We start from the raw sequence: 17,585 nt of genomic DNA, 5'->3' as shown, positions 1-17,585 counted from the left end.
GAGCAGGAGCTGGACAAGGTAGCTCCAAGACCCACCCTGAAGGTCCAGTGGGGCAGGATTCTAAGCGGGGTTTCTTGAGCTACAAGCAGAGAGCAGAGAGACACCTCACATTCACAGATACGAAAACACCTACTATGTCCAAGGCACAGTGCCAGAGGACACATGAGTTGAGGGCAGAGGTCAAGGTATAAAAAGCTGACTCCACACACTGAACAGACACGTGTATGTGAAGGGCATCCCCGACACACTACAGGAGTCTGGGGCAGCCTCTTCGGTGCTGGGAGGTCAGACAGGGGTAGTGCATGGGAACCGTCAGACCTGATGGGGACTTTGAAGGAAGGGAGGGCTCAGAAGTGGAAAGGGAGAGCACCGCAGGCAAGGGATGGATGTGAACAGGAGAGCAGAGGCAGAAACATGCCTGGCAGGGTCCCTGACTGACGGGGTGTCTTAGGGAGGGACTGGCTCGGGGGGCATCCCAAAGGCCCCTCCACACACACCCGCACCCTCAGAGTGGCGCTCGTTACTCATCTGACCTATAGGCGCTAGATGTGTTTGGTCCTTTGGATACAGCACCATCGAGGGGTATCTACTCTGGGGCTATGTCATATAGATCGTGGGGGTCTGCATTTGGTGGCCTCTGGGGACAGCTCTCCCTAAACCCTCAGGACAAGGCTATGGGGCCTAGAAGAGCCCTGAGACTGGATACAAATCCTCTGGGACAGATAACCCCAGGCTATCACCACCAGCCCACAGCAGGTGAAGCCGGAGGCCTCTGGGCCGTAGGCAAAGAGCCCCAGGCCCTGGCTGTCCCCCACACACCCTCACAGCCATCCCTCACTGACCTCCATGATGTCTTTAATGATTGGGGTCCACCGCGAGAGCTGGTAGGTCTGCTCGCTGATGCGCTCCTTCCGCTCTGGCTTGCTCCTGCGGCGCAGTGTGGACTGAGCGCAAACACATGTGACATTAGATGGAGTCAGGGGTCATCTGGGCCCCTGCGACTGTGCTGGCCCTTGGAAATCGCTCCTGAGGACTCCCTTCAGAGAGTCAGCAACTGGCAGAGTACGAAGTGGGAGGGGTTTTCCTGGAAAAGTCCAGCGTGTGCCCCTTGGGCTTTCGCCCAAGAACCTGGAGCAAACTTGGTTCTTTAAAGCCATGAAAAATGGCAAATGTGGGTCAAACATATAAGTGTCATTCAAAAAACTCCTGGTAGTGGGGTCCCTCGGTGGCTCAGTCAAGCGTCTGACTCTTGGTTTCAGCGCAGGTCATGATCTCAGGGTCATGGGATTAAGGCCTGCGTCGGGCTCTGTGCTCAGTGGGGAGTCTGCTTGAGATTCCCTCTCCTGGGACACCTGGGTGGCTCAATCAGTTAGGCGTCTACCTTTGACTCAGGTCTTGATCCCAGGGTCCTGGGATCAAGTCCCATATCGGGCTCCTTGCTCAATGGGGGGCCTGCTTCTCCCTCTGCCTGCCACTCCCTCAGCTTGTGTGCTCGCTTGCTCTCTCTCTCTGACAAATAAAATCTTAAAAAAAAAAAAAAAAGAGAGAGAGAGAGAGATTCCCTCTCCTACTCCCTCCCCCTCTGCCCCTCCCCCAACTGGTGCATGCATTCTCTCTCTCTCTCCCCATCTTTCTAAAGTAAATAAATAAAATCTTAAAAAAAAAAAAATCCTGATAGTTAAAAACATAGTTTGCTTCAATTATAGGAGAAAAGACTGTTTTGGGTAGGACTTGGTCTTTGATTTTGCTTTGACAGTCTGGGTGCATGAGTAAACCATCTCCATTCCCGTTTGGGTGCCTCTTGTGAAAAAGGGTCTAAAAACACCAAACTACCTAAAGTTCTAGGTCTCTGGTCTGGGCTCAGGGACAAAGTTTTTGACTCTAAGATTCCAAAAGAAGTACATTTGCAACTCCAGCTTTATAGCACCCTTGTGTGAACAACTCCCCATAGGAAGAAAGTATAGAGTGAGGTTCCTGGCAGAGAGATCTGAAGAGTGCTTGGGCCTCTTCCTTGATTTCTGGAGCCCCCCAACCCCCAGCCGACTCTAGAGGGTGCAGTGTGGTCGGGCTTCCCAGACACCCTGCCCTGGCCTGGTTCTGAATCATCACCAGTGAAGAACCAAGTGGCAAACCTGCTTGATGCTAACTAAGCGTTGTGCTCTCACCCTCAGAGAAGATGCTGGACCTGGGTGTGCAAAAGTAGACCAGACTGACCTCAAGACACAGAGAATGAAGCTGGCGTGACTCCTGTTTGAGGCTGGTGCAGACACAGCTCAGCTTTAATGACTCTGTGCACATCTTGGTTCTGGGAGTAACACTTCTATTTTATTATATCTCTATACCTTTATTCCTCCGATTTTATGTTTTTTCTTTCTCAATGTTGAGTGTATGTATCATAAGCCACCTTAAGTAAATCAGGAGAAAAGATAAGACACGCCAGCTTCTCTTCTGCCTCTCCCTCCCCATATGCAAGGCTGGCCCCTTACATCAGTGACAATGGGCACCCCCAGGTGCGCCATGTTGGTGATGATCTCGCTGTCCTCTGGGGGGATCTGGGCGTGCTGGATCAGTTTATTCAGGTTCTCCTCAGTGATGCCTGTGAGCACAAAACCCCTGGTCACCACACCCAACCACCATGCATCACACACTCAGAAGCAGAACCAGTCGCCTGAGGGGGGACAGGGTCCCTTCTCAGGGTTAGTAGAAATGAATCTTCACCACATCAACTTTACTGTAAGATGAGGACAAAATCAGCATTTCGATTCCACTCTAGCCACTCTGTCCCAGGCTTTGACCATCAGCAACTGCCCCATTATGGTCTATACTTCCGCCCATCTCCTGCTTCTCAGCCATCCCTGCCCGCCCCCACCCACATCGAAGTCAAGAGTCTCAGTGTCCATCTCCTGCACAATGGACACTTATGGGCAACTATAATGCGGGTAAAAATCAGTTATTTAAAGGCAGAGTTACCAATGTGATGCAAGTATCTGGCAGACATGCTCTCACAAACTGGCTTTGCAGTCAGTGGCCTCTCCCCGCTCCCACCTGTCCTCTTCCAGAGACGCCACACCTTTATTACCTCTAGAATTAATTGCCTCTAGTTGCAACACATTTGCTTACATTTCCCCAAATGTAAAGAGCCCCTGGGATCTCCGTATTAAATATCCTTTCCTGGGCGCCTGGGTGGCTCAGTCATTAGGCGTCTGCCTTCGGCTCAGGTCATGATCCCAGGGTCCTGGGATCGAGCCCCGCATCGGGCTCCCTGCTCCGCGGGAGGCCTGCTTCTCCCTCTCCCACTCCCCCTGCTTGTGTTCCCTCTCTCACCGTGTCTCCTCTCTCTGTCAAATAAATAAAATCTTAAAAAAAAAAATATCTTTTCCATGTCTCCTAAACACTTTTCCACTTTGTCTTCTTTCTCCCACCTGCCTCATTTGCCCAAGGAAGGGCCTCTCCCCTCTTCTCTATCCCACCATTCCTACCATTCTTCAAAAAGATGTAGAGAAGGATGATGCGGATTTTGTCGTAAGTGCTGACATTTGCATCCAGCAGAATGGGGACGATGGCTCTCATGGGGTCCTTGATCTTCTCCCCTTCAGCATCCGTGCCCATGGCCAGGTCCTGCAGAAAACACACCACACTGGCCCCATTCCTGGCGACGGTCTGGATGGATGGGAACTACTAGACAACTGGTGGTCCATAAACGGGATTTGTCGCTTGGCTGGGGAAGGTCCTATGCAGGGGCTTCTGCTCTCACCAGGCCCCGTAATCAGCACTGGTGTCATCCGCATTGTTTTATATGGCATCAGTGAGAAGTGATGACAGCCCCAGGGTTCACTTTGCAAAAACAGAAACCACCATGATTTTTTTGCCATCTTGTTTGAAGTAGGCAGCTCCCTCCGGGTGAGTGCCTGTGTACCTGCGCTGACTCGGGTCAAGACTCAATCCTGGTGGGGCCTCTAGAGGTACAAAGCCCTGCTGAGGGATCGGGGCTGAAAGGGTTGCCTTCCCACACATGCAGAGCTTTGGCATTTTAAGGGGCCACTGCCTGGCTAGACTCTTCCCATGTGCTCCCCCTTGGTGCGAAAGGACATGTTTTTTGAGTTTTGAACTACTCTATGTTTTTGACCTGTTTTTAATCTTCCAACCACTTTCAGGGCGAGGAGAAAAACAAGGGAAATCCAACCCAGGGAGATGAAGGAGGAGAGAGGGGCTGGCAAAAGAGGGAGGATGAGAGAGAGCACAGTGACGGCCCCTGCTTCACGACTCAGGCAAGAGTCACATCCACTGTAGAGAGACTAGAGAAGGCCGCACATCAGCCTCAGGAAACCAAGAACCGTTCACTCTGTTCTCAGAGACCAATGGCTGCAACCCTCCCTGGAGCCCAGACAGGGCTCGCCTGAAGGTTCCCTCCTCTAAAGACCCCATGAGTCCATAACCATCATGGTCTCGAGTTCGTGGTCTGTCCAGGTCGAGGAAGGTGGGTGCCCCCAGGCCCCTTCACCTCTCAGAGCTACCACCATTCTCAACAGACTTTTGTGCAGTGGGACCTGAGTCTAATACTCTCTAAAGGTCCAATTAAATGTAACGAGTTCAACAAATACTATGGAGCACTTCTGAAAAAATGTACGCTTCCAAGGATTCATCCTGACTGCATTTTTACTGATATAGGGATGCCCTATTTTCCAGACAGTCCAGTTCTTTTGGAGAGGATGCCCTGTGCTTGCCAAGATCGCCCATGAAACTGATGGACTTCTGCAGGGTCACTTCCCCTTGGAAGAGCGTCATTGAATCGGGACAAGTCTGACAAACCCAAGCTGGCCTGTCACATCACGCTGGAAGATGTAAATCTTAGCTTCACACTGAGAACCTGAGCCGTTCTTTCTCACCGCAGCTTCACACTCGCTTAATGCCCTCCCTTGCCTTGGAAGCTGACCCTAGCTGAGGAATGTTCTCACACTTGGAGAATGGAGGGCCAGGATTAGTGACTCCACACACCACTCCTGGAAAATGTGGCAGCATTGTTATTTCCTTTTGCAGATGAGGAAAATAAAGCAGAAATAGGCACATCAAACAAATCAGTGACAGAGACAGAATTCAAATCCCAAACTGCTGACTTTCAGTCCTAATCGTGATCAGGGAGGCTGTGGGTGAGTTTCTGACATGCTACTGCACTAGCTTTTCTCAGCATCTAGGTCTCCAAAGCTAGTGTGGCGACAGCAGGAGAAAAACACACTCAGAATATAAAACTCAGCCAGCCTTGTCAGTGTAGGGCTCAGAGATCCATATATCTCTCTTCAGACATTCCAAGGAGCCAGTAGAAAGTCAGACATGCAAAATCCAAATGACACAGCATTCCAGACCAATCTAGTCCCTACCATTGAGAGTGGAAGTGCATTGATTGGCTCCAGAGTTGAGACAACGTGATCTAGTAGACTTCTATATCCTATGATTCTGCAGGATGTTCAAGGTCAGATGTTACAATTCAGCTGGGTCAATGGGCATGGCAGAAAGAGAAGGAAAAGGTCCTACCTGTTCCACTCGGCAGAGTTTATCCACGGTGCCTTGGTAATGCTTCATGCAGTCTTCGGCCAGGTGCAGGTGAGTCGAATACTGGGAAAAAGCAGAGAGTGTGTGATCAAGAAATCACTCACTCACAAGAAATCACTCATGCAACATCTACTGAGCTCCTACTACGTATAAACACTATGCAGTGCAAAAAGGAGATTCCAGCCTCATAAAGGAGATAAAACATGCATTCCAGCAGGAACACAAACATCATGACAGAAAATTCTGTGTGTCAAAAGAGAGAGACAAATTGCATTCCAAAAGGAGGCAAGTGGAGGGAGGAATCCTTTATGGGGGTAGGGTGGTACAATGGTTCTACAATGTATCCACGAATTCTTTGATACCCCTCCTTCTAGAGGTGGAGCTTAATTCCCCCGTCCTCGAGTATTGGTTGGATTCAGTGACTCGCTTCTAACAGAGTGTGGAGGACATGACGTAGGACATCCCAGGTCAGGACAGAAAAGGCACTGTGACTTCCTCCTGGCTCTCTCCCTCAGGTCACTCACTCTGGAGGAGGCCAGCTGCCATGTCATGAGCACATTCAAACAGCCCAGGGGAGAGGCTCATGAGGTGAGGAATTGAAGGATAAAGAGAGAAAAGATGAAGAGGAGAAAAGAAAGTCATAGGAAGGGCGCCTGGGTGGCTCAGTCGTTAGGCGTCTGCCTTCGGCTCAGGTCATGATCCCAGGGCCCTGGGATCGAGCCCCACATCGGGCTCCCTGCTCTGCGGGAAGCCTGCTTCTCCCTCTCCCACTCCCCCTGCTTGTGTTCCTACTCTCGCTATGTCTCTGTCAAATAAATAAATAAAAAATCTTAAAAAAGAAAGTCATAGGAAATAAGTTATCCAGCCTTTCAGCTTTTCCTAATAAAACTGGAAGTTGATTAAAAACTTGTGGATTTCAATGTATCAGTCAGTACAGTGGGGCTCTGAGAGGTCTTACTGCAACTGTTTATACTCAAGATTCAAACCCATCATTTGGGATGGTCGTACCTTGCTGAGCTCTTTCTGGTACTGGGGCATCTTCTTCAGCATCTGGGACAGGTCCCGCATGGTAGTCTACAAGGGGAAGGAAAACATATGGTCTCACTCCAATGGCCCTGACCTAGGAGGCTTTGCAAGGGTGGTGGGCACAGGGCGGGGCAGGAGCCAGCACCAGACTTCCAAGTGCATGCTCAGAAACTCTCGAATCTATTAAGCCCAAGATCACTGTGGGTTTAGATTTCCAGGCCTCTGGTTCAAAAAATTATTGATCCAAATACCATAACTATCTTATAGGTGGGGAAGTGAACTCCAAAGGGTAGCAATTATGTTTTATTTATTGGGCTAGAAAGTTACTGAGAGCATAATTCTTGCCAGGAAAGAGCAATTTTTCTTCCCCGTGCTGCCTTTCTGCATACTCAGCTCAAGCAGTCTTGAAATTGAGTTCACATTTCATCCCAGCAGAAAGGCTACAGTTGTGTAGACAGGTAGAAAGAAGGAAGAAGCTGGGAAAGGGCTGGGATGTGCATCCTGACAGGTGAAAGAGGTCTGTTTACTTGCTAACTGTGTGACCCACCTTATCCAACAAAAATTTATTGAATTACTACTATATACCAGGTGAGGTGCTGGAGATACAAGATCAGAACAAACAAACAAAAAAGAGAGCTTCTTGCCTTTTTGTGGAGCTACCATCTAGCAGAGGAGCCATTCCGACTGAGATGATTAGTGTTCTTCGGAAAATCACAAGTGTGGATGCAGAGGTGCAGAGAGGCACCTCACTAGTCTGGAGGGGTGGTGGTAGGGAAGGTTTCCCTGAGAAAATGATGCCTGAGCCAAAGGACCAGGACTTCACAAGGCAAGGCCCAGGCAAGGAACTCAGGCAAGGTGGTGGGTACAAGGTGGTGGGTACAAGCGGGTAGGGGGCAGACCTGAGAGTCTGGGGAGCCTGATGGCCTGGTGCTATAAGGTGTGTCCATGAGTGAGTGAGACTTGATTCTACTGGGAACAGAGTCACCAAATGGTTTTAAGCAAGCTTAAAATACAGTCAGAGCTGTATTTGCCTTGACCACGATGGGTAAACCACCTCTGGCGAACCCATGTCAGGGTAAGGAGAGGACCAGGCAAGTTATGAATTCTAATTCCACCACAAGCTAAAAAGGTTTCATAGTTCTTCTGGCTTAAACTGAATTATGATCTAAAACAGTAAATATTAATCTTCAGGGTAACAAAATGAAGATCTCTATAAACATCAAAAGATGAGGGCTCCAATCTCAATCTTGAATGCAAAAATAAGACAAAATGATATCAGATGAAGAGGTGACAATAACCCCCTAACTCACTAGTCCTGTGCCATGGAGGCACCCTGCCGACCAGCTCTCAGAAAGAAGACAGGAATTAGCCTAAAGGACATTGGAGTTCTAGTATGCATTTACCTTCTCTCCAGTATTCATTCTCTTGCTGGAAGAAAAATCTTTCAGAGAACGGGTGACTTCCCTAGAAGACAGAAGGAGGCAGCTAAGTTTCACAGCAACGCCTTGGGCCTCCATGTGGATGCTACAGAAGTGGTACGAGATTCTTCCTTCAGGAATATGTGGCAAATTTTCCTGCCAGTAAGGTATGCATTTAAAGTGATTTTTGAAGAAGAGAGAGAGGGATACATCATTTTCCTAACTAATATTCTAAACCAGGGTCTCCAGAGGGGGGTGTACGGGATGACTGGAGAGAAGAAATTATTAGTACATCTATTTATGTTTACTTTACTCCATCCTTAAATTTATGCTTTTGTATATACTGTAAAACATACATATTACTACAATTAACTATATAGTTAATTCATAAATAAACTTGCATATTGGAAATGTGAAGCAACATTTTCCTAAGGTTGAGTGATCCGAAAAGTTTGGGGCCACTTTTCTGAACAACTGAACTATCTAAGACTGTGTTATTTTCCCACTCTTCCTTGTGAACTTACTGAGGATATCACCAACTCAACGTAGCAGACAGAATGTCTTTCTGCAAGGGGCACCTGGGTGGCTCAGTTGTTAAGTGTCTGCCTTTGGCTCAGGTCATGATCCCAGGGTCCTGGGATTGAGCCCCACATTGGGCTCCCTGCTCGGCGGGAAGCCTGCTTCTCCCTCTCCCACTCCCCCTGCTTGTGTTCCCTCTCTCGCTGTGTCTCTCTCTGTCAAATAAATAAATAAAATCTTTAAAAAAAAAAAAAAAGAATGTCCTTCTGCAAAAGCAGAATTTTTATTTATAGCTTAAAGGTCTTAGAAAAACATTCAGGTGTTAGGGGCACCTGAGTGGCTCAGTTGGTTAAGCATCTGCCTTTGGCTCGGGTCATGGTCTTGGGGTTCCTGGGGTCAAGCCCTGGTGCCAGTCTGGTGGGGCTCCCTGCTCAGCAGGGAGTCTGCTTCTCCCTCTGCCTCTGCCCCTCCCCCCCGACTGTGCACTCTCTCTCTCAAATAAATAAACAAAATCTAAAAAAAAAAAAAAAAAATTCGGGGTGCCTGGGTGGCTCAGTCGTTAAGCGTCTGCCTTCAGCTCAGGTCATGATCCGGGGTCCTGGGATCAAGCCCCACATTGGGCTTCCTGCTCAACGGGAAGCCTGCTTCTCCCTCTCCCACTCCCCCTGCTTGTGTTCCCTCTCTCACTGTCTCTCTCTCTGTCAAATAAATAAAAAGATCTTTAAAAAAAAAAAGAAAGAAAGGGGCGCCTTTCGTCTGCCTTCGGCTCAGGTTATGGTCCCAGGGTCCTGGGATCAAGCCCTGCATCGGGCTCCCTGCTCGGTGGGGAGCCTGCTTTTCCCTCTCCCATTCCCCTGCTTGTGTTCCCTCTCTCGCTGTGTCTCTATCAAATAAATAAATGAAATCTTAAAAAAAAAAAAATTCAGGTGTTAGAAACATTTTGAAACATCTTCAGAGCAAGGTACGGGTTCTGTATATACACATTAGCTCTTGCTTGGAAATTTTAGGGATGACAGCAGCGGAAGAAGATGACACACCGGCTATATAAAAGAAAATCGAATTGATGCAGTGTAATCTGGATCTTTCAATGGAAGGAACTGGCTTTATTTATTTATTTATTTTTAAGTAGGCTTTATGTCTAACGTGGGGCTTGAACTCACGACCCTTAGATCAAGAGTTGCGTGTTCTACTGACTGAGCCTGCCAGACGCCCCAGGCACTGGCTTTAAACATTTAGTGTTTACAAAGCATTTCCTGAGAGCTACGGATGTTTTCTAAAAATACTAAGAGCTACCTGAACACAGTGGATTTTCTCACTTGGCGAAGTTGGTGTCACTCGCGCTGAGATTAGAAGGGCTTCATCATCACTGGTTATCATGTGGGTGAATCCATCCACTGAGCAGCTCTGTGCAAGCTGCCCAGAGTGTGCACATGAGCAACCGCCATCTGGAGAAAGGGTTTTGCCTGCACTCTGGGGTGAGCCCTGGAGCTGGGGCGGCGGGGTGGCCGGGGTCCCTGGGGAGGGGCGGGGGCAAGGGGCTCTTACTGGGACACTTCCGCGATGTGCTTGTGGCGCAGTGCTATCCAGAGGTCGTCATCCTCGTCCAGGAGCACCTCCTTCACCCGTGCCTCTCCAATGCCACTTGTCTCGTACCTGGAGAGGAGACATCCCCACGAAATTCATCCAGCCCCCTCCGATTTGCAACAGACGAGAGCCTACGGTCTCGGCCATCTGAGGGGTCACTGTGTGACTGGTGTGCTGGATCAGCACCTGACACAGCAGCAGTTTCTCGGGCAGGGAGAGACCCAGAGTCAATGTTTTAAAATCTGCAGGGTCGGCCGGTATGTGCTCAAGTCAGGATACAGGTGGGTTCAGAGCTACTTGTAAGGGAAAGTCAGAGATCACGCTTGCTCTTTCCTGGGAAGGACCAGGATACCATCCTCAAACATGTGGTACCTAAATTTTCAGTTTTAAAATCAGGTACCTGCAACAGGTCCTCAGCATATTTTTACATGTGAAATCACGAACATCTAAGGGAAAGCAAGAATTACAAGTACCAACAGGGAGGAAAACTGACATTCAGTCACATTTTTAGAACCTTAGTTTGAAACCACATGAGAACAATACAGTCTGTTTCCAAAAAAAGAAAAATTAGTTTTTAGAAACTGAGTTTTGGGTGATTGTTACCAAGAAAAATGTTGTTTATAATGAAGAAAAGAGCTCCTTTGCAAATAAAGTTCAGTAAGAAACTTCTGTTGATACATTTTATGATATTTCATGACCTATAAAGAAGAAGTTTTAACTCTGAATAAGATATGCATACATGTGGGGGCACAGACACACACATCCACACACCTCAAGCAGGCTCTGAGCTGAGGTGACATGAGCCGGGAACTAAAGATCTAAAGTTCTTGTTCTCCCCCAAAGGCGCACGAGCTCCTGGCTGCTAATGCCACATAGATTTGGGAACTCACAGAAAAGCTTGCAGGCTCATTAGCAAGACTATCAATGCACCTGCCTTCCCTAGGATGAAAGACATCCTTTTTCTCAGGTTAGAGGTGCACCTGGTTTGCTTGCAAAGCCGTACTGGGTCTGTACACTTACTTGTATACATCATTTTCAATGGGCAGCAGGTCATAGCTCATAGCCTGAAAAGTCAGTTCATGAAGCACGGGGGAGCTGGGGTCGAAGCCGCGGTCCAGGATCAGGAGCTGGGAGCGCGCCTTGTCTGGGCCCTGGAAGGACAGACACAGGGAAGGCTTTCACAAGCCACCCATACAACTCCAGTCTCTCCCAGTGGTGCAGCTGCCCCTCCTGTAAAAGCAGCCCCAGGAAGTGACCTCTGAGATAAAACCTGCTAAAACAGCACTGACTAGTCCCATTTGCTGCTTGACAGGAACACCAGTAAACACCATGCAAAAATCCAGTATGCCTATTTCCTAATGAGGGTCCTTTAAAGTAGATCCAAAACTGTGGCTGGGGTCCAGAGTGAGCTTATGAAGGAGAGCACCACCTGGGTTTGCTTATAAATAGGGTGACCCACCATCCAGTCTGCCTAGGACCCAGGGGGTTCCCAGGACCTGGGACTTTCAGTTTTAAAATTATGATAGTGATAGAACAGTTCTGTCCTGATTGCAGTGGGGGTTATGTGAATCTCTACATGTGATGAAATTGCACAGAACCATCCACACATGTGAGCACACGTACAAACTAGTCAAATGTGATTAAGGGCTGGAGACTGTGCCAATATCAATTTTCTGGTTTTGATACTGCACTTACTATTGAGGGTGTTCCCAGGACACGGGACTTTCAGTCCTAACCCTGGGCAAGTCCCAGCAAACAGACACAGGTTGGGCACCCTACACGGAGCAGAATCTGTATCCCCCCCACCCAATGCTTGAGCATCTCACTGAAGGCCAGTGTGTAGGACAGTGGCACCCATGCACACTCTGGGAGCGACAGAACCCAGCTGTCCCCAGGACTGCCATACAAACACTGTGGTCACTTGGCGAGAGAGCCACGTGCACCAAGTCCAGACTTACCTCGCCCATTGTTGGGTCATCGGCTTTGTAGGCATCGAGCTTGTCCTGGATTAGCTGAGCCAGCAAAGCATTGTCCTTGTATTCCCTGACAAAGGAGGAGTGACAACAGGGTGAACTGGCCATGCACCCACCCGACGGCACTGACTGTCCTCAGGGTGGAAGGCAGGAAGTGCAAGGAGGGTCAGGGGAGATAAGCTTCACCTGTATTGTTCTTTTACACTGAGGATATATTCATGTATTACACATACAATTTAAAATGACAAATAAAACGCTTTGCTCAGTGCCTAGAACATAAATGATTTTCTAGTTCCTTTAAAAAAAAAAATCCAGGGGCGCCTGGGCGGCTCAGTTGGTTAAGCGACTGCCTTCGGCTCAGGTCATGATCCTGGAGTCCCAGGATCGAGTCCCGCATCGGGCTCCCTGCTCTGCAGGGAGTCCGCTTCTCCCTCTGACCCTCCCCTGCTCTCTCTCTCTTTCTCTCAAATAAATAAATAAAATCTTTAAAAAAAAAAAAATCCAGGGGCACCTGGGTGGCTCAGTTGTTAAGCATCTGCCTTCAGCTCAGGTCATGATCCCAGGGTCCTGGGATCGAGCCCCGCATCGAGCTCCCTGCTCAGCGGGAAGCCTGCTTCTCCCTCTCACACTCCCCTTGCTTGTTCCCTCTCTCGCTGTGCCTCTCTCTGTCAAATAAATAAAATCTTAAAAAAAAAAAAAAATCCAAATGGATATAGAGGCAGTCTTTCCCACTGGCTTCAGAAAAACCACCACACTTCAACAGAGGGTCCTGGCCATCCACTCTCCTCCCATGATCAGGTTGTCTGAGCCTCACCCACCTGATTCTCACTTCCCTCAATTCAAATTCCCTTGGGTCTTGTTTTGTGTTGCTCACAGGTGACACTTCTGCTGGCAGAGCCAGAAAGATGTAAGTGAGAGCTGGTGGACCTTTCCCCTTGGCCAGGCCTGACAGCACTTCCTGGGGCTCCTCCCAACTGTATAGAGTGTGTGGCTGCTGCCTGTCACCTGGCCAGGCTCAGTGCTGAAGCAGCTCCGTTCCCATTCCACCCCCTCCACAAATGAACTCCAAGCTCCCCCGACCCTGTCAGGAGATATGGCCTGGCCCCCATTTCTTAATTTCCACCAGGCTTTTGTCAGGGAATACCAATAATAGAGGGAGGGGCTTTTCCATGGCTGCACATTTCAGCAGACAAGGAGTCAGTAAGGACAGGCCGCCACGATGGTCCTTGGCACCGCCAGTTCAGGCCCTTCACTCCCCCTGCAGCGGCCACCCCCCTGGGTCTCCCTGCCTCACTGCTGCTCTCACTCCCCTGTGCAAATTCCCCCAAAGGTCCCCACTGATAACCACTAAATGACATCATCCCAAGCCTGGCCTCCAGGGCCTCCAGGAATGGCTTCAGAGTTGCCCCACTGAGTTGCCCTCCAGAGACGCCCCACAGCCCTCCACAGTCACTCTGCCAGAATGCCAATCCTCCTCAAATTTGCCCTTTGCTTTCCCAACTCCAAACTTCCGTTCATCCCAACGGCAAGAGCCAACTGTCCACACAAAGTACTCTGTGCTCCTCATTGGTCTACTGAAATCCGAAACTGCCCTTTAAGACCTTGTTCAAATGTCACCTCTGGTCTGAAGCCCTTCTTGACCCCCTCAGCTCAAAGGGCCCTCTCCTGCCTCTGGATGTCCAGGCCCTTGTCCTGTGCTCAGGCACTGGTCTCGCAGGCCCTGTAGTTTAGGTGTGCACACCTTATGCACACAGGTGTCGGGATGCGTGTTACCTACCCTTCTAGATCAAGGGCTTCTAAGCGCCGGGGCTGTGTCTTCAAGGTAAGTACTCTCTCCCCAGCACTAAGCACACAGCAGATAAGTAGTAAGTGAATGACTTTATAAAATCTAGGGAATATGTCCTTTGGAGAATTATCCTTGTATTTTTTCTTACTCCAGAACACCTTCTACAAAGACGGTATTTGTTTTAAAAGGTTAGAAAGAGCTAAAAAACCACAGGAAGCCTGGATTGTGGTTACACAGGGGTTCACATTTAGCTGTTCAGTAATTGAATATATATATTTCATGCCCTTTTCTGGATGCATTATTACATTTCACAATAAAATTTAGAGACTATCAAAAACATTGGAAGAACGATTATAAATGCAAGATACTCAAATCTTGACCCTCTTGAGGCAACTGCCAGAGGAATCTCAAGATAAAAGGAAGCTACATGCCCGGTGGGCACATGGAGGCCGCTGAAGGCAGACTGGCATGCTGCCTTACCCCCGGTACCGCACAGCTGGGTACTCCTTCAGGGTGGCACACAGAGTTGCAATCTGCTCTGCCAGGCGCTCCAGTATAGGATTCTTCATCTGAGCCTTGTGGGGACTGTAGAAGCTCTGGAAAGAGTCTGCAGAGTCCAAGGAATACACCTGAGAAGGAAAAGAAACAAGAAAAAAAGTTATATATCATGTTTGCATCCAGAAGGGTGAACCGCTGGGAGTTTTCTCCAACCTTGGTAGTGAGTCTATAAACATATGCTCATTTATTCCACAAATATGTGCTGGGTGTCTGCTGCAGGCCGGGCATTGTGCTAAACACTTGGGAACTATCAGTGACCAAAACACGACTGTCCTCGAGGAGTGCGCAATCTTACAAAAGAATAACATAACCATAAACAATAAGCATAATGAAAAGTAAACTATATGATATGTGAGAAACTGGTTTAAGTGTATGAGAACATGACAGAGCAGGGAAAGAATGCCTGGAGGGCCGCCGGGAGGAAGGACAGCAGGCCTCCTTGAGAAGGAGATGTACGAGCAAGGGCTTGAAGGAGGTGAGGAGTTTCTCACCAGCAGGAGACTTCCACATGGAGGCAATAGCTAGCGCCAAGGCCCTGGGGCAGGCACGTGCTCAGAGTGTCTGATGAACAATGAGGAGGCCAGAAGAAGAACAGGAGAGGAGATTAGTATAAGACCTTCTAGGCCATTATGAGTTTAGGTTTTTATAAGTAAGGGACAGGCTGGAAATCATGTGACTGGGGCAGATAAAGGAGCTTTTTATGGATTTGGTAATTTCCTATCCTCAGTAATATACTGTCAGTATTTTTCTTCTTATTCTAGAAGTTTAAAATTTCCTCTTAAATTACCTAGTCTATCAGCTATCAGTAATTTCTCAGAATCTCACTTTTGTCAACTACCTTGATCTTCTAGAAAACCTGTGGTTAAAAAAAAAGTTTATTACTTTTTAAAAATATATGAAATGTAATCTGGTTGAATATACTAAAGTTGTGTTTTGTTAAATCCAGGTAGGCTCATACAGAGAAAAAAATTCCTGCCTTTAAGCTGGAAACAGGCCTGATGTTAAGTGCTAAGGGAAAGACACTGTCTTTAAGTGTTCACACTGTATGTTCTTCATCCCTCCTTACCCAAGAACAGGTCACTCTCTGATGTCTAGAAGCTGATCTATAAAGATGCCATAAGCCACAGTCAACTTTTACAAAATACCTAAGAGTTCTGTTAGTTTTGTTTCTTATTTGCCAGGAGAAGACATGTTAACCGATCTTACAAAACGAAGATATAAATTTTGTATGCTCTCTCACAACCAGCTTCACCTTTACTGGCTTAACAGCCTAGTTTTTTTCCCAAGGGGAGAGGTTTGTCGCCACGCTCCAGCATCTGAAGTGTTAACAGCCACTGATGAAGGCTACCATCTGCTCCTCCAGCAGAGCATGAGGGAGGTGATCTCTGCACAAAACCAGTCTCCCGTGCAGCAGATGGGTGTTGTCTGATCCCTTCCCCTGCTCTCCTTCCCTGCTCTTTCTGGACTGGCTACCTTTGGTTATTCAAGGAGTCAGCAAACACTGTGAGCAAGGATGAAATGCACACAAAGAAAGGCGTGAGGGCTTTAAAAAAAAAAAAAAAAAAGTCAGAAATAACCAGAGAGTAAGATGAGGGCCTCAGGCAGACCCGTAAGGAACACTTGTTTCCATTCCATCAACGTCCACTTATGACAGGTCATTCGGCAATTCAGAATACGATGTCTTCCTCCCCCACTCTGCTTACTGCACCCCTGTCAGGACCTGCCAGAGCTCCTGATGGAGCAGCGAGGATGCAAACTTTCTACACACTCCCCACTCAGCCTCACCTGGGACTCGTAGGGGAGAAATGCAATGTTGATTTCCGTCAGAGTTTTGATGACTTTGGCTGCCCGAGATTTCACCAGCTCATTAAACAGGGCATCTGGACAAGCTGCAAGAAGGACAAAAGACAGCAAGTTTTCCCATCCATTTCAACAGCTGCACACATCTGGGGGATTTTCTATTTTATTAGGATTTTAAGAAGGCAACTAGAAAGTTCGTCCCATCCTAGAATATCCCCTATCTCTAGGGTACAAAAGGAATGTAAAATCACCCAAAAGGCCCTCAACATCTAATAGAGAAGCAAATGGCAAAAAAGACTGAGATACTGAGAGCTAATAAGCTAATAAAACTACTTTCTGATATCAAGGAAAGGAAAAAACCCAAGGGATAAGGAAAAGGCCTGTGATACGAACAGACACGACACATCTGACATGTTTATGAAAAATGCAATAAGGAAAAATGAAACCACTGGCAAGGTGGTGTAGGCATTTCTCTGGGACGCTTGCAGGAGCTCGGCTGCACAGGAGACCCACTTGATGGGGAAACTGGGACTGCCAGGGGCTCTCCTGGGCCAAACAAATGGGTTTGTGTTCTCAGAAAAGCATTTTCGGTTTATTATTACTAATGTCACCTCTCTGCTCCTTTTTTATGCATATCCAAATAGTATACAATTACTCTTTGCAAGAACCTTTCCCATTTCCTCAGTGGTGAGCTCTGTGGGGCTTTCCCTAAAGAGAAGAACGGTGGGAGCACTGCTCTTGCTGAAGTTTTAAGTTAGCCAGCTCAACTCCTCTCTCTTTGCTCTTAACAAAGATTGACCAGGATGATTCTGCACTAGGCTCCATGCGCAAAACCTCCACAAAATAAGAAAGTGAATTCCAGGACAATGATGCAGTTTCCGTCTGCTACCATCACCGCCAGACTGGACTATTTTTGTAGTTGAAAAACTGATGAAAATACAAGACAGTTTATGGTGATACCTGGAAGTCTATTCAGTGAAACATCAAAGCTAGCACTGGAAAATTATTCTCAGCATTAAACCCTCTAGCCCTTAGGAGAGATGCTATTTTTCATCAGGAAGGACGGCATGACCGAGTAGGTTTGTCTTTGTATGTGTTTATTTTTGTCTCTTATGCAATTTATCTTCTGAAGAGAGTATAAAAGCTCAGGAGAAACATGGCAACAACCCATTTCTTCCCTACTGATCAGCCTTGCCGTGCAGAAACGCTAACCTGGAAGGACAGGGGTGGCACCTGCCAGCTGTACTTACAGTCCGTGAAGAAGACATGCGCAGCCCGGTATTTAGCGGTTGGTGGGTCCTTGAAGTCACCGATGAGAGAGTGGACAGACTGTAGAGAGGAAAAAAAGAGGGAACTAAATCCAGTTCTAGAAGC

At 47.9% G+C, this 17,585-nt stretch overlaps 1 protein-coding gene across 1 annotated transcript in view; it reads right to left on the bottom strand.

Annotated features, from left to right (window-relative positions):
- Positions 1-17,585, bottom strand: part of STXBP1 (syntaxin binding protein 1) — a 67,929-nt gene that overhangs the window by 12,082 nt on the left and 38,262 nt on the right. The window contains exons 5-16 of the mRNA XM_021691265.1: positions 17,462-17,540; positions 16,197-16,300; positions 14,334-14,482; positions 12,053-12,137; positions 11,115-11,245; positions 10,056-10,163; positions 7,977-8,037; positions 6,556-6,621; positions 5,530-5,610; positions 3,480-3,618; positions 2,487-2,596; positions 843-944 (exon numbers count right to left, since the gene is read on the bottom strand). Of these exons, the coding sequence (XP_021546940.1) occupies positions 843-944; positions 2,487-2,596; positions 3,480-3,618; positions 5,530-5,610; positions 6,556-6,621; positions 7,977-8,037; positions 10,056-10,163; positions 11,115-11,245; positions 12,053-12,137; positions 14,334-14,482; positions 16,197-16,300; positions 17,462-17,540 (1,215 nt within the window). The remainder of the gene's footprint in view (positions 1-842; positions 945-2,486; positions 2,597-3,479; positions 3,619-5,529; positions 5,611-6,555; positions 6,622-7,976; positions 8,038-10,055; positions 10,164-11,114; positions 11,246-12,052; positions 12,138-14,333; positions 14,483-16,196; positions 16,301-17,461; positions 17,541-17,585) is intronic.

Source organism: Neomonachus schauinslandi, chromosome 13, assembly GCF_002201575.2.
Source record: "Neomonachus schauinslandi chromosome 13, ASM220157v2, whole genome shotgun sequence".
NCBI classification, from domain to species: Eukaryota; Metazoa; Chordata; class Mammalia; order Carnivora; family Phocidae; genus Neomonachus; species Neomonachus schauinslandi.
The sequence above is the reverse complement of the archived record's forward strand: the minus strand, read 5'-3'. Positions and strand labels throughout refer to the sequence as shown.